Below are 13,018 nucleotides of genomic sequence, written 5' to 3'. Positions count from 1 at the left end.
AAGGAGGAGGATTAGCTCCACCAGATGATAAAGTATATAATGAAGTCCTAAAACGTTTTCATTCTGGCTTATGTATAGTCAGACCAATGAAACAGAATAGAATTGAAGGTCTAGAAATAGACTCATGGAAATCATTAGTATATGATTTTGATAAAGAGGTAATCACAAAAAGTAGAACTTCTTAGTAAATGGTGTTGGGAAAACTGATAGTCACGTGAACCTCAGGATGAACCCGAAATGTATCAGATGTAATCTAAAAGATGAAACTGCAAATGGGTCTTGAAAATATGGGCAGATTCTTTACATCCATGGTAACATTTGTGATTATCTTTTTTATTTTAACTATCTTACTGGGTGTGAAGTGGTATCTCATTGTGGTCTTGATTTGCATTACCCAAATGAGTAATAATGTTGAGCATCTTTTCATGTCCTCGTTGCCTATTTGCATATCTTCAGAGAAATGTCTATTCAGACCCACTGCCTATTCTTAGATTATTTGTCTTTTTAACTGTTGAGTTGTAAGTGTTCATTTCATATACTGGTTGTACAGCCCTTGTTAGATATATAATTTGCAAATAATTTTTTGCCTTTCCTGGGTTATGTTTTCACTTAAAGAAAACATGAAAGTTTATCATTTGAAACATGTTTAAGCATAGAATTTAGTGACATGAGTATATTTACAGTACAGTGTGACCAAACAAAAACCTCTAACCATTAAACAGTATAACTCTCCTTTCCTCCCTCTCCCAGTCCCTGGTAACCTCTATTAATTTTGTCTGTGTGTTTTCTGCTCTGGGTACCTCATCTAAGTGGAATCATTCAATGGTTGTCCTTTTCGTGTCTGGCTTTTTTCATTTAGCATAATTTCTTCAAGGTTCATCCATGTCGTAGCATGTATCAGAGTTGCATTTCTTTTTATGACTGAATAATATATCATTGTAGTATATATCACATTTTACCTATGTATTCATCTGCTGATGGATACTGAGTTGTTTCCATCTTTTGGCTGTTGTGAATACTGCTTCCATGAGCATTGAGGTACAAGTATCTGTTTGAGTGAGTCCCTGTTTTCTTTTGGATGTGTATATAGGAGTAGAATTGTTGGAACATATAGTAATCCTTTGTTTAACATTTTGAGGGGCTGCCAAACTATTTCCCGCAGCAGCTACCTTTCTTCCTTTTTACTTTCTTGGTAGTGTTTTTTGAAGAACAAACATTTTTAATTTTTATGAACTACATTGTATTTTTTTGTTTGGTTGATTGGACTTTTGCTGTCATGTTTAAGAAATCATTGCCTAATCCAGGGTCAAGATATTTCTGTTTTATTCTAGATGTTTTATAGTTTTCTCACATTTAGGTCTCTGATCTGTTTTGGGTTAAGTTTTATATATGATTGAAGTAGGGGTCCAACTCTGTTCTTTTACATGTGGATAATCAAATTTGCCCCAGCATCATTGTTGAAAAGAGTATTGGCACCTTTGTTGAAAATCAGTTGACCTTAAATACAAAGGTTTATTTCTGGACTCTCATTTCTGTTCTTTGGTATATATGTCTATCCTTATGCCATTACCACACTATCTTACTTATTACTATAACTTTGTACTAGGTTTTGAAATTAGGAAGTGTGCGTCTTACTTGGTTTTTGTTTTTCAAGATTGTTTTGGCTATTCTCTATCCCTTGCATTTCCAAATGAATTTTAGGATTAGGTTCTCAATTTTTGAGATTTATAGAAATTTATAGATCTAATTGGAGAATATGAACCATCTTTAACAAGGTAAGTCTGCTAGTCCATGAATACTACGCAGAATTAATTAAATTCTGATCAGTTCACTAATTTTCTTCTCTATCCTTTCTCACTTTTGAGAAATGACTTTAACTTCTAACCTTGATAAGCTCTATCATCTACATTCTTTATTTCAAAATATGGAAGTGTTGTTTATTTTTTTCTGAAATATAACCTGTACCCTCCCTTTTCATCTTAGGTCCTCTGAGATTTTGTCGTTTGATTATTAACCATAGTGTTTCAGTTTATTCTAGTATTTCGTTTCTCTTCTTCATTGGCTCCTTCCTTTCTGGCTTCAGATAAATCAGTTTCCCTATCCTTACCAATATTTTTCTCTTGAATGGATTGCCTGCCTCCTAATTTACTGCTTCTCATCTCCTTCATTTCTTTCACTTCCCAACTTTCTTAATAAGTGGTCTTCTTAAAAAAGAAAAGAAAAAAATTGCGTTCTAAACAGAAAAAAAAAAAAAAAGTAGTCTTCTTTCCCAGCTTCCATTGCTTCATTAGTTATTCACTTGACTAACCCTTTGGCCAAGTGCCTTGACTTTTCTGAAATTCAGTATTTTCTTTTTTGCGAAATAAGTGGCTTCGATTAGTTGTGTTAAGCTCTTCTAGCCTCTGAACTCTTGGAGTCCTTACTTAAAACCCCAGTGTACAGAACCAGAACTACTCTGTCCTAAAGTCTAGGTGGCATGCGTAGAGCCATTTGCCACACCACCATCAGCCTTTGGGGTTTCTGTGGTTCTTTCAGCCCTAAAATTCGGTAACTCCGTAGCAATTACAGAAATCACATTCTTTTTTCTTTCCTTTCCCTTTCTTTCTTTTTTTTTTTTTTAAACAGAAGTTGCATTCTTGAACGTTTCAAGTAATCGTCACCAAATTAAATTCTCTTCTTAGGCACCATTTCTCCTGGACATTTCACAGTAACTAAATTCTTAATTTCTCTGTTACTTTCTACTACATTTTCTTTCTTTGGCTTTAATCACATACACATGCTCTTTAAAAGTGCTGTTCAGGGCGCCTGGGTGGCTCAGTTGAATTAAGCAACTGCCTTCACATCAGGTCATGATCCTTGAGTCCCGGAATCAAGTCCTGCATCGGGTTCCCTGCTCAGCAGGGAGTCTGCTTCTCCCCTGATCCTCTCCCATCTCATGCTCTCTCTCTCAAGTATGTAAATAAAATCTTTTTTAAAAATTTAAAAAAAAAACAAAAGTGCTATTCACTAGGGCACCTGGGTGGCTCAGTCATTAAGCATCTGCCTTCGGCTCAGGTCCTGATCCCAGGGTCCTGGGATCAAGCCCCTCATCGGGCTCTCTGCTCAGTGGGAAGCCTGCTTCTCCCTTTCCCAGTCCCCTAGCTTGTGTTCCATCTCTCGCTGTGTCTCTCTCTGTCAAATAAATAAAATCTTTAAAAAAAAAAGTGCTGTTAACTTTAAATTCTGACACTTGCAAGAAGCTTTTCCAAATCATACCAGCTCCCGTAACATTTTTCCCAGTAATAATCCACTGTAATAATCATTTATGTTATTCATTTGGCATTTGAAAATTGCACAAAGTATTTTGAGTTACGTGAAGATAATTTAGACTCAGATTCAGACCAAAAGAAATGTGATCCGGTAGAGTAGAGATGTACAAAATAATTACTGAGATGACAGTAATACTAATGAGAGCAATAGGAGAGGCTCAGATGAAGTTCTATGGAAATTTAGAAAAGATAAAGATACCTTGCCCCTGGAAGAGTGGGGCAGAGAATCCCAGAGGATATGGGTTGGGACTTGAAGGAAGTGTGGCACCTTGAACACACAGAGGTGAGCATTCTTTTTAAAAAGAAATATTTTGGGGGCGCCTGGGTGGCTCAGTGGGTTAAAGCCTCTGCCTTCGGCTCAGGTCATGATCCCAGGGTCCTGGGATCGAGCCCCGCATTGGGCTCTCTGCTCAGCAGGGAGCCTGCTTCCTCCCTTCTCTCTCCCTGCCTACCTCTCTGCCTACTTGTGATCTGTCTGTCAAATAAATAAATAAAATCTTAAAAAAAAAAAAAAACAAAAGAAATATTTATTTTAGAGAGGTGGAGCAGGGAGGGTTGGGCAGAGGGAGAGGAGAGAAAGACTCAAGCAGACTGCACTGAGTGCGGAGTCCATCATGGGGCTCAATCCATGACCCTGAGATCATGACCTGAGCCGAAATCAAGAGTCAGATGCTCAACTAAGCCACCTGGGCACCCCTAGGTGGGCATTCTTGACTGAAGGAGCAGTGTGAATCTACAGCAGAGATAGAAAAGCATAAGATGGTGGGTATTTTGATGGCTAGAGGAAAAGTTTTCTAAGAGGAGAGATAGTGAGAAATAATGTTGTAAAGATAAACTAGAGCTGGACATAGTTTATTAGTTGTCTCTTTATATAATGTGTGTATCTTGTTTTCCCAATAACATTTTAAGCTCTTTGAGGCCAAGTAATGGATCTTATACTTTTAATCTCCTATAGCAAGGTTATGGGTAGAGAGGGCAAGTATTCAGTAAGATTTGGTTGAATGTATGAAACAGTGGCTTCCCAAAAAAGTATTATTCAAGATAACTTACTGTCACATCCTTCTGTTTATTGTGGTTTTATCAGTAAAAGCTATTCTAGATCTTCATAGAAATCGTTCTTACAGCTAATCAGTCCTTATGAAACTTTAAAAAAATAAAATGGAGAGGGTGGAGGCAGGAGTTGTATGTCTGATTAGCAGTGCTCAGTTTGATTCATTCCCCAAAAGGACATGAGAAATGCTGGTTTGAGTTAAGAAAAAGGATCAATATAAACACACCTTTTGAAATTTAGTCTCTAATTTAAGTTCTTTTTATGTTTTAATAAATTAGATTTTTAAGAATATTTCCTAGGATTCAGATTTCATTTAACCACAAATAATTTTGAAAAGAAATGAAGAATTGAAAAGGTGTACCCAAGAGTTGAGTTGAACTATATATGGGTAACATTTTCTTTTTTCAAAGAATTTTCTAAAACATTATTTTGTATGATTGAATAAAAAAGATGTAAAGCATCAGCTACTCTACTGAAACAGTGTTGACATTGCTATAAGTTCCTGGTACTACTAGTCTTCATGGAAAGAGTATGTTATGTACACACATAATAGAAAGGTAGGGAAACTGAGTATACCTGCCTTCAGCCTTTTCTTTCCAACAGCACATGCCAATCTTTTATTTTTGTAAAGCAAAATATTTTTTACAAATTACATTGGAGGATACATTTAATATAGGAGCAAAGTTTTTGTCATTTAAAAAGAGCAAAGTATGGCAGTTTTTAAGAGCCATTTATTTAGAGATTTTTGTGGTAAAGTAATTCATTATTTTACAATATTTGTTTTGTTTTAAACTTTCTATATTATGTACTAGGTGAAAAACCATTTCGCTGTGATGAATGTGGTATGAGATTCATACAAAAATATCACATGGAAAGGCATAAGAGAACTCATAGTGGAGAAAAACCTTACCAGTGTGAATACTGTTTACAGGTAAGGGGTGGTTTGAAATGTGTGTTTTTTTTTTTTTTTTTTAATCACTTTGTTGAGGTATGATAGACATTGAAATTCTTCTATCCTAGTTAAGATCATAAAATAATTCTGTTAAACTAAATTAGAAAATGTTGCTACTAGAACTGTGTGAAGAACTTCCCGGCTGCTGCTGATCAGATTTACAATAGACAACTGGCTGAACAAATTAGTTTGGAATTTCTTATTTTATTATACTTATATTTACCTTCATATTAATTACTTTTTTTCTTTTCTTTTCTTGCTTGACGAAAAACACAAACTAAAACAAAAAACTGACTGCCAAAATCTGAATTTGACAGTATTTTTCCAGAACAGATCGTGTATTGAAACATAAACGTATGTGCCATGAAAATCATGACAAAAAACTAAACAGATGTGCCATCAAAGGTGGCCTTCTGACATCTGAGGAAGATTCTGGCTTTTCTACATCACCAAAAGATAACTCACTGCCAAAAAAGAAAAGGCAGAAAACTGAGAAAAAATCATCTGGGATGGACAAAGAGAGTGCTTTGGACAAGTCTGACCTGAAGAAAGACAAAAATGATTACTTGCCTCTTTATTCTTCAAGTACTAAAGTAAAAGATGAGTATATGGTAGCGGAGTATGCTGTTGAAATGCCACATTCTTCAGTTGGGGGATCGCATTTAGAAGATGCATCAGGAGAAATACATCCACCTAAGTTGGTTCTCAAAAAAATTAATAGTAAGAGAAGTCTGAAACAGCCACTGGAGCAAAATCAAACAATTTCGCCTTTATCCACATATGAAGAGAGCAAAGTTTCAAAGTATGCTTTTGAACTCGTGGATAAACAAGCTTTGCTGGACTCAGAAGGCAATGCTGACATTGATCAGGTTGATAATTTGCAAGAGGGGCCCAGTAAACCTGTGCACAGTAGCACTAATTATGATGATGCCATGCAATTTTTGAAGAAGAAGCGGTATCTTCAAGCAGCAAGTAACAATAGTAGGGAATATGCGCTGAATGTGGGTACTATAGCTTCTCAGCCTTCTGTAACACAAGCGGCTGTGGCAAGTGTCATTGATGAAAGTACTACGGCGTCCATACTAGATTCACAGGCATTGAATGTGGAGATAAAGAGTAACCATGACAAAAATGTTATCCCAGATGAGGTACTGCAGACGCTCTTGGATCATTACTCCCATAAAGCTAATGGACAGCATGAGATATCCTTCAGTGTTGCGGACACTGAGGTGACTTCTAGCATATCAATAAATTCTTCAGAAGTCCCTGAGGTCACCCAGGCAGAGAATGTTGGATCAAGCTCCCAAGCATCCTCATCAGATAAAGCCAACATGTTGCAGGAATACTCAAAGTTTCTGCAGCAGGCTTTGGACAGAACTAGCCAAAATGATGCCTATTTGAATAGCCCGAGCCTTAACTTTGTGACTGATAACCAGACCCTTCCAAATCAGCCAGCATTCTCTTCCATAGACAAGCAAGTCTATGCAGCCATGCCCATCAACAGCTTTCGATCAGGAATGAATTCTCCACTAAGAACAACTCCAGATAAGTCCCACTTTGGACTAATAGTTGGTGATTCACAGCACTCGTTTCCCTTTTCAGGTGATGAGACAAACCATGCTTCTGCCACATCAACACAGGACTTTTTGGATCAAGTGACTTCTCAGAAAAAAGCTGAGGCTCAGCCTGTCCACCAAGCTTACCAAATGAGCTCCTTTGAACAGCCCTTCCGTGCCCCATATCATGGATCAAGAGCTGGAATAGCTACTCAATTTAGCACTGCCAATGGACAGGTGAACCTTCGGGGACCAGGGACAAGTGCTGAATTTCCAGAATTTCCCTTGGTGAATGTAAATGATAATAGAGCTGGGATGACATCTTCACCTGATGCCACAACTGGCCAGACTTTTGGCTAAAAAAATGTGTAAATAATACTGGCACTTTAGAACAGATTAATCAAGAGTGGGGTTACTCTGTGTAAAATGGAGTGCTGTACAGATTTAAGAGCAATGCGTTAAAACAAGTTAAGCTGATATGAATAGCAAGATAATCCAATAACTGCATTTTGTTTGGTTAGTCAGCATTCTTTGAACTGCCTTACATGTTGTCACCTTTATAGAAGCAACGCATTACTTGTTTTAGAACAGAAACTTGCTATTCCACCTACACCAAGTTTAAAAGGAAAAAAAGACTTTCGCACAATTGTTTCCTAACTGATAACATTGTACATTCTTAGGAGATTAGTAATTGTGTGAAATTTACTCATACTGTTTCTAAGTTTTTCAGCATAGTCATTGCACTTCAGCAGGGAATCTGAGTATACTTTACAGACAGAGTGAACTTAAAAGTTTAAATGTCAAGAGATTATGGCTTAAATAAATTAGCGTGTCCTGTAGGGGGAAAAAGGAAACCAAGAAAACACCTTTTAAAAAGAATGATATGCCATATACCCTTGATTTTCATTTTGCATTATATTGACATGTTTTTTTTTCTTTTGAGAAAAAAAGTAATAAAAATCTGATAGTCTAAGATTCCACTATTTAAAAGCCTAATTACTTTTAAGATATGCATACTTTCAGAACTTTTACCAAAATACGTAACTGTTGAAGCATTCACTTCTCTGTGGAAGTATGCATATTGGTGTCAGTTTCTTTGTACAGTTGTACTTAGATATTTTTTATGATTTTTCATGTGCAGGTATCAAGGTTTTGAAGTTTTAGTAAAAAGATATTCTGTAGATTACATTCCCAAGAACATAATGCTTACACAAAATGTATATTCCACGTTTTAAAGCTTAATTGTATTTTACTTTACATAATACACTTCAGTTAACATAGAGCACTTAGAATCTATTTGGTATTTTTGATTTCTCAAAGTAAAAAAAAAATTAGATTTTTAGGTTTGATATGGTTGTGTCATAATCATCTCATAATTGACTATTTTAATTTTTGGCAATAAAAGGAAATTGGGTATCTTTGGAACTGTAAAACCTGGTTTAATCCTTCTCTTTCTAGAATCTTGATAGATTGGATAATTAAACAGTATCCAGAGAAACTAAAGAAATGGGCATTTTAATTGCTTATTTTATCTTGAATTACTTTTTAATGAACACTGCTCATTACAATTTTACAAACCAAAAGTGTTTACTAATTCTAGTAACTACAGTTTCTTTTTCAGCTAGATGAGTGATCGGAAACTTTTTGTTGCATTTCAAAATCTAAATAAACTACAGACTTTATCCTTATACCACGAATGTTTTTTTTTTTTAATACTTTGTCTTAAAATAATACAGCATGGTACAATAAATAGTGCTTTTATATAAACACGTATATATGCTTTTCTAAAGAATGACGGTTTGAGTTACACATTGGACAGTTACAATTTTTGGAAAATAACATTAGTTCTATTATATTATTATCCTCTTTAATTTGTTCCAACTTTTTAATTTTATTTCCAACAACTTTGTCACAATGCACATACTGATGTGTAGCACCAGTGATAATCGAAAATTAATATCCATGGAAAGTGAAAATTTATTGTTGCTAATTTCCACTTTAACATTTATATTGGCCCTGTAGATCTGCAGTCTTTATTTCAGTATAGAATGTTATACACTTAAATTATTTTTTCTTTTATTTAATATTATCCCAAGAGTGTTCTCATAAAGAAAGGGAACAAAGAAGATACCCACCCTTAACATCTTTTACATTATTTTGAATATTTCGGTGTTTTATGATAATAAGTATAAATTATGTTTAATGTGGTTTCGTCTGTACTTTGGTTATTAAGCTTTGCTTGAAATATTAATTTTCCTATTTGACAGCTTTCTTTGCTGCCAAATTTTTCAAGAATTTTAGACTTCTTTGAAGTAGATATTTAAGTTCTGCCATTATTGACTTTTAAGAATGGTGTGTGTTGTGTTACACATCACACAATTGCAAGAAGGCTTTGTTCAGGTGAGATGTTAAAGATGAAACTGTGCTCATCCTATATAGGCATTTGTATTTTTCTCATACTACTATTTGATAATAGGCCTTTATTTCCTGGGTTGATTTTTTATTTTGAGTCTGGTCAAAAATTTTGTTCTGTTAACAACTTTGATGTGGTTCTTGGTACGATATCCAGTTTTTTGTTTGTTTTAACATCACCAGCACAGTTTTTAGAATGTGACTCTACTGCTGAGCAGTTAGGGTAAGCTAAGGAAGGAAGGAAGGCCTTTGCAAATGGGAGTTATGCAAGCGGAAGTGCAGGTGTTGCATTCCTGTCTTCAACACATTTCTTTAAATCTACATAATGGCAGACTTTTCTACCACATTATAGGCATTTTTGAGAAAAGTGATACTTTGGCATAACTTACTGATTCACCATTTAAGTATAGTAGTCATCCCTCTCTTAACTGTGAAATTCTAAACGCCTACCAGAGTTACCTTGTATTATCATCATATGATAAACATCTCAGCAGTTTGGGTTTCCCCACTTGGGTGTAGAAAGTTACTTCATTTCTATCTGGGCATTAATAGTAAAAGTAAGTAGCCTTTTGTGCTGCTGTAGTTCAGAATATTGAGGATACTAGATACCCTTTTGCAATTTGTGTTTCTCATTTCTCTCAGTGAGCAAATTGTTCTATTAAAATATGCTCTTATACCATTGAGCTTTTGGTCGTGTGAGTGAGGTATGCTTTTTCACTTAGGAACTATTCTTATGTTTGAAGATTGGAAACAGATTTGTGTTAGATGAGGGAGTATCTGTTAAACATCTTCTAAAAGCTTTTTTTTTTTTTTTTAACATCTTATTGTACACATATTTCATTTGGTTCAGAATATTTGAGTGGCTCTTAAATCTTTTGGATCTACTTGCAGATTTTCTACTTGGTACTATCTATAGAAACCCAACCTGTTAGCTCTGGCTGAGGACTGTCAGTGGTCCGGTAATTTTCCCTTGCTGAGAGGCAAAAGAGGTCTTGTGCTCAGGGTAGGCTTTCATTTCCACAGGGGAGAGAAACTTGCAAAGTGCCAGCTAGGTTAGATCTTTCGCCACTTCTTTGATTTTACCAATTTGAGTTTTTAAAGGGCTGTTTAAAAAAAAAAAAAAAAAAAGCCGGGAAACTTTAAAAGTAGGCATTACTGTAGTACTACATTTCTTAGACATAGAACATCTTAAAGTAGAACTTGTTTTTTTCACAGTATAATTACTTGAAGAAGCACTATTATAATCAATGAGAAACTTTTTGACACTGCAATTTAATTTAAACTTTTTCCGTTTCAAATTGCTTTATTTCAGGGAAATAATTTTCCAGTTGTTTTTGCTATATTCTGCAAATAAAACCGTATGTTTCCTTTTTTTCACTTAAACTTTGGTAGGAAACAAAACTAAAGCAGACAAACATTTCTTGTTGTGTTTGTTGCTTTCTTTAATCCAATGGATAAAAAAGTAAAACCCTGTAAACATTATTTTATTTTTTTATGCAATACCATGCTGTAAATACGGTTCATCAAATAAGGATGTACCTATGATTGAATCTTTAATTCTGCACAGTTAGAGTTTATATATAAACGTGTCTTGACAATCAAGGACTTTTATGTGAGTCTTCCTTTATGATGTTTATTAATGTTATGCATTCCATTTGTTTTGAAGTGAGTACCAATGTGCTAATTTGTATTGTCTGAAAGTATGTAATGTTTTTACAGCTTGTTTTTAAGAATCTGTAAATATGTACAAACAAATCACAGTACTGCTTTATGTTAGAAGGCATATGATGTTGTACTGTATGTAAGCAATAATACATAGCAGTGCTAACTTTACAAGTAGCATCAGGAAAGTTCTAAAAACATTTCAGAGTTATTAATTATCCTTATTTCGTTTAATAATGATTCTCTTTAATCAGTTTTTATAAGCAAATTCCATTGTTCCTCCTGTTGGAACATAACACTGTTTACACAGCATAATTGAAGTTGCAGGGGAGACAGGCTAAATCTGACTTCATCTGTACTCACTTTCACTAAGCATTGAATGGCCTTACCACTCTTCTGCAAGATGGAGGAAGACCGCAAAACTTAGTGCCCATCACACTGAAGGAAGGGGGTGTGTTGTTTTGTTTTGTTTTGTTTTTCTCCTGCTTCTGTACTGCTACCTAACTTTGTGGTTTGCTTTGGATTTTAATATTTGTTTCTGTTTTAGATTCAAGCCCATAAGTTTTGAGGTGACTTCAGCTCCATTGTGAAATAGTTCTCTTCATATTTCATAGCTACATTTCAATAATTCTAAACTTTCTACTTTGATTTTTAGATACTTATTTTTCAAGCTTGATTTCTCAGCTGATCAGATGAATTTATTCAACTTCAATACAAAGAAAGACAAAACTATTGTAGTTTGAATTGAGTAGATATTATACTGTACAGAACAGCTAACTATTTGAACACACACATCACTGCTTTAGAAATAAAACCGCCAATTTATAAATGTATATGACCTACATTTTATAGGAGAAATGTTTTTAAATGCTAGTCATTTATATAATAATGTGCTTTGAAGGATTTGCTAGTCCACTTCTGTCACTTTTTAGTACACTGGTATCTTTTATATGTAATGTATGCTTTTTATTATTGTAGCAAAGCATTTCAGTAGAACGAATTTTGCAACAATATGGGGGAAATTTTTCATTGTTGGATTTGAATTATACTGGATTTTATCTGTGTAGTCTTGTCTTTATTTTAATGCTGTCTGGAAGGGAACTTGGTATCCAAATAAAGCAGGTAACCTCATTTTACTTCAAGGGCATACTGTGTAGTGCTGAATTTAATCTGGAAATCTGATGATTTTGAAAAGAAAAACACGTTTATAAAAATTGTACAGAAGAAATTAAATGTGTGATGGAAATCCTGATGGTGGAGCACGTTGAATTTTCTGATATATAGTGTTATTTTCCTGGGATCCCCTTTGCCTTCTTTGTATTTCAACTAATAAAGGAAAAACCCTGTCATTAAAACTGGTAGGATAATAGGATATTCTGATTATACAGTATTACTTTTCCTATCCCATTTTCTGACCCTTTATCAGTCACTGTAAATTTTTATTTTCTATTTCCTATTGATAATTAAACATGTATATAATGTAGACACTGTTGTATAAAACTGAATGAATTGGGTTGCTATTGCTTGAATGGGTAACTAAATGGAAATATTATGGATACTGAGAATTCTTAATGTCAGAACAAATTTCCAGGAGAAAGAGAGGCATCATGTGTCCTGGGAAGGTCACAACAGATGTTTCTTCAACCCCCTGGGTTATATGTGAAAGAATCAACTAAACTCAGTATCTTAAACAAGTGGGTCTTTCCTTCCCCACCTCCCCCCAAATATATGAGCACTAAATTTCAAAATCTACTCAGGTGAAAATTGCTTTGCAATGGAACTTATCAAATTGAAATTTTCACTGTTAAAGATGTTTGTGATATTTTTAAATACAAACTTTCACATCAGTAGTCAGCAGCCTGACAGTTGAAATCTGGTAAGTCAGTGTGTTTTAAAATATATTTTACCCTCCAAATAGAATTGTTTTTAAACAATCGGGAGGATTTCTGTTTGTTTAAATGCATTTTTTAATTGTCATTGTAAAAATAAAATCTTGCTTGACCCCATATTATGACATGAATGAATTGCTGAGCCTTTATAATAGAATGGAAGCTCGTTTCATGCATAGTCATGGAAC

General features: G+C 34.6%; 1 protein-coding gene across 4 annotated transcripts in view; it reads left to right on the top strand.

Annotated features, from left to right (window-relative positions):
* The window catches only part of ZNF148 (zinc finger protein 148), a 123,795-nt gene extending 111,371 nt beyond the window's left edge, over positions 1-12,424 (top strand). For all 4 annotated transcript variants that reach the window (XM_046002082.1, XM_046002083.1, XM_046002084.1 and 1 more), the window contains 2 exons: positions 5,172-5,290; positions 5,629-12,424. In XM_046002082.1, coding sequence (XP_045858038.1) covers positions 5,172-5,290; positions 5,629-7,227 — 1,718 coding nt within the window. In that variant the 3' untranslated portion in view covers positions 7,228-12,424. The remainder of the gene's footprint in view (positions 1-5,171; positions 5,291-5,628) is intronic.
* Positions 12,425-13,018: the final 594 nt, after the last annotated feature.

Source organism: Meles meles, chromosome 4 (genome assembly GCF_922984935.1).
Source record: "Meles meles chromosome 4, mMelMel3.1 paternal haplotype, whole genome shotgun sequence".
Lineage (NCBI taxonomy): Eukaryota > Metazoa > Chordata > Mammalia > Carnivora > Mustelidae > Meles > Meles meles.
Note: the sequence above shows the minus strand (reverse complement) of the source record. Positions and strands in the feature narration are given on the sequence as shown.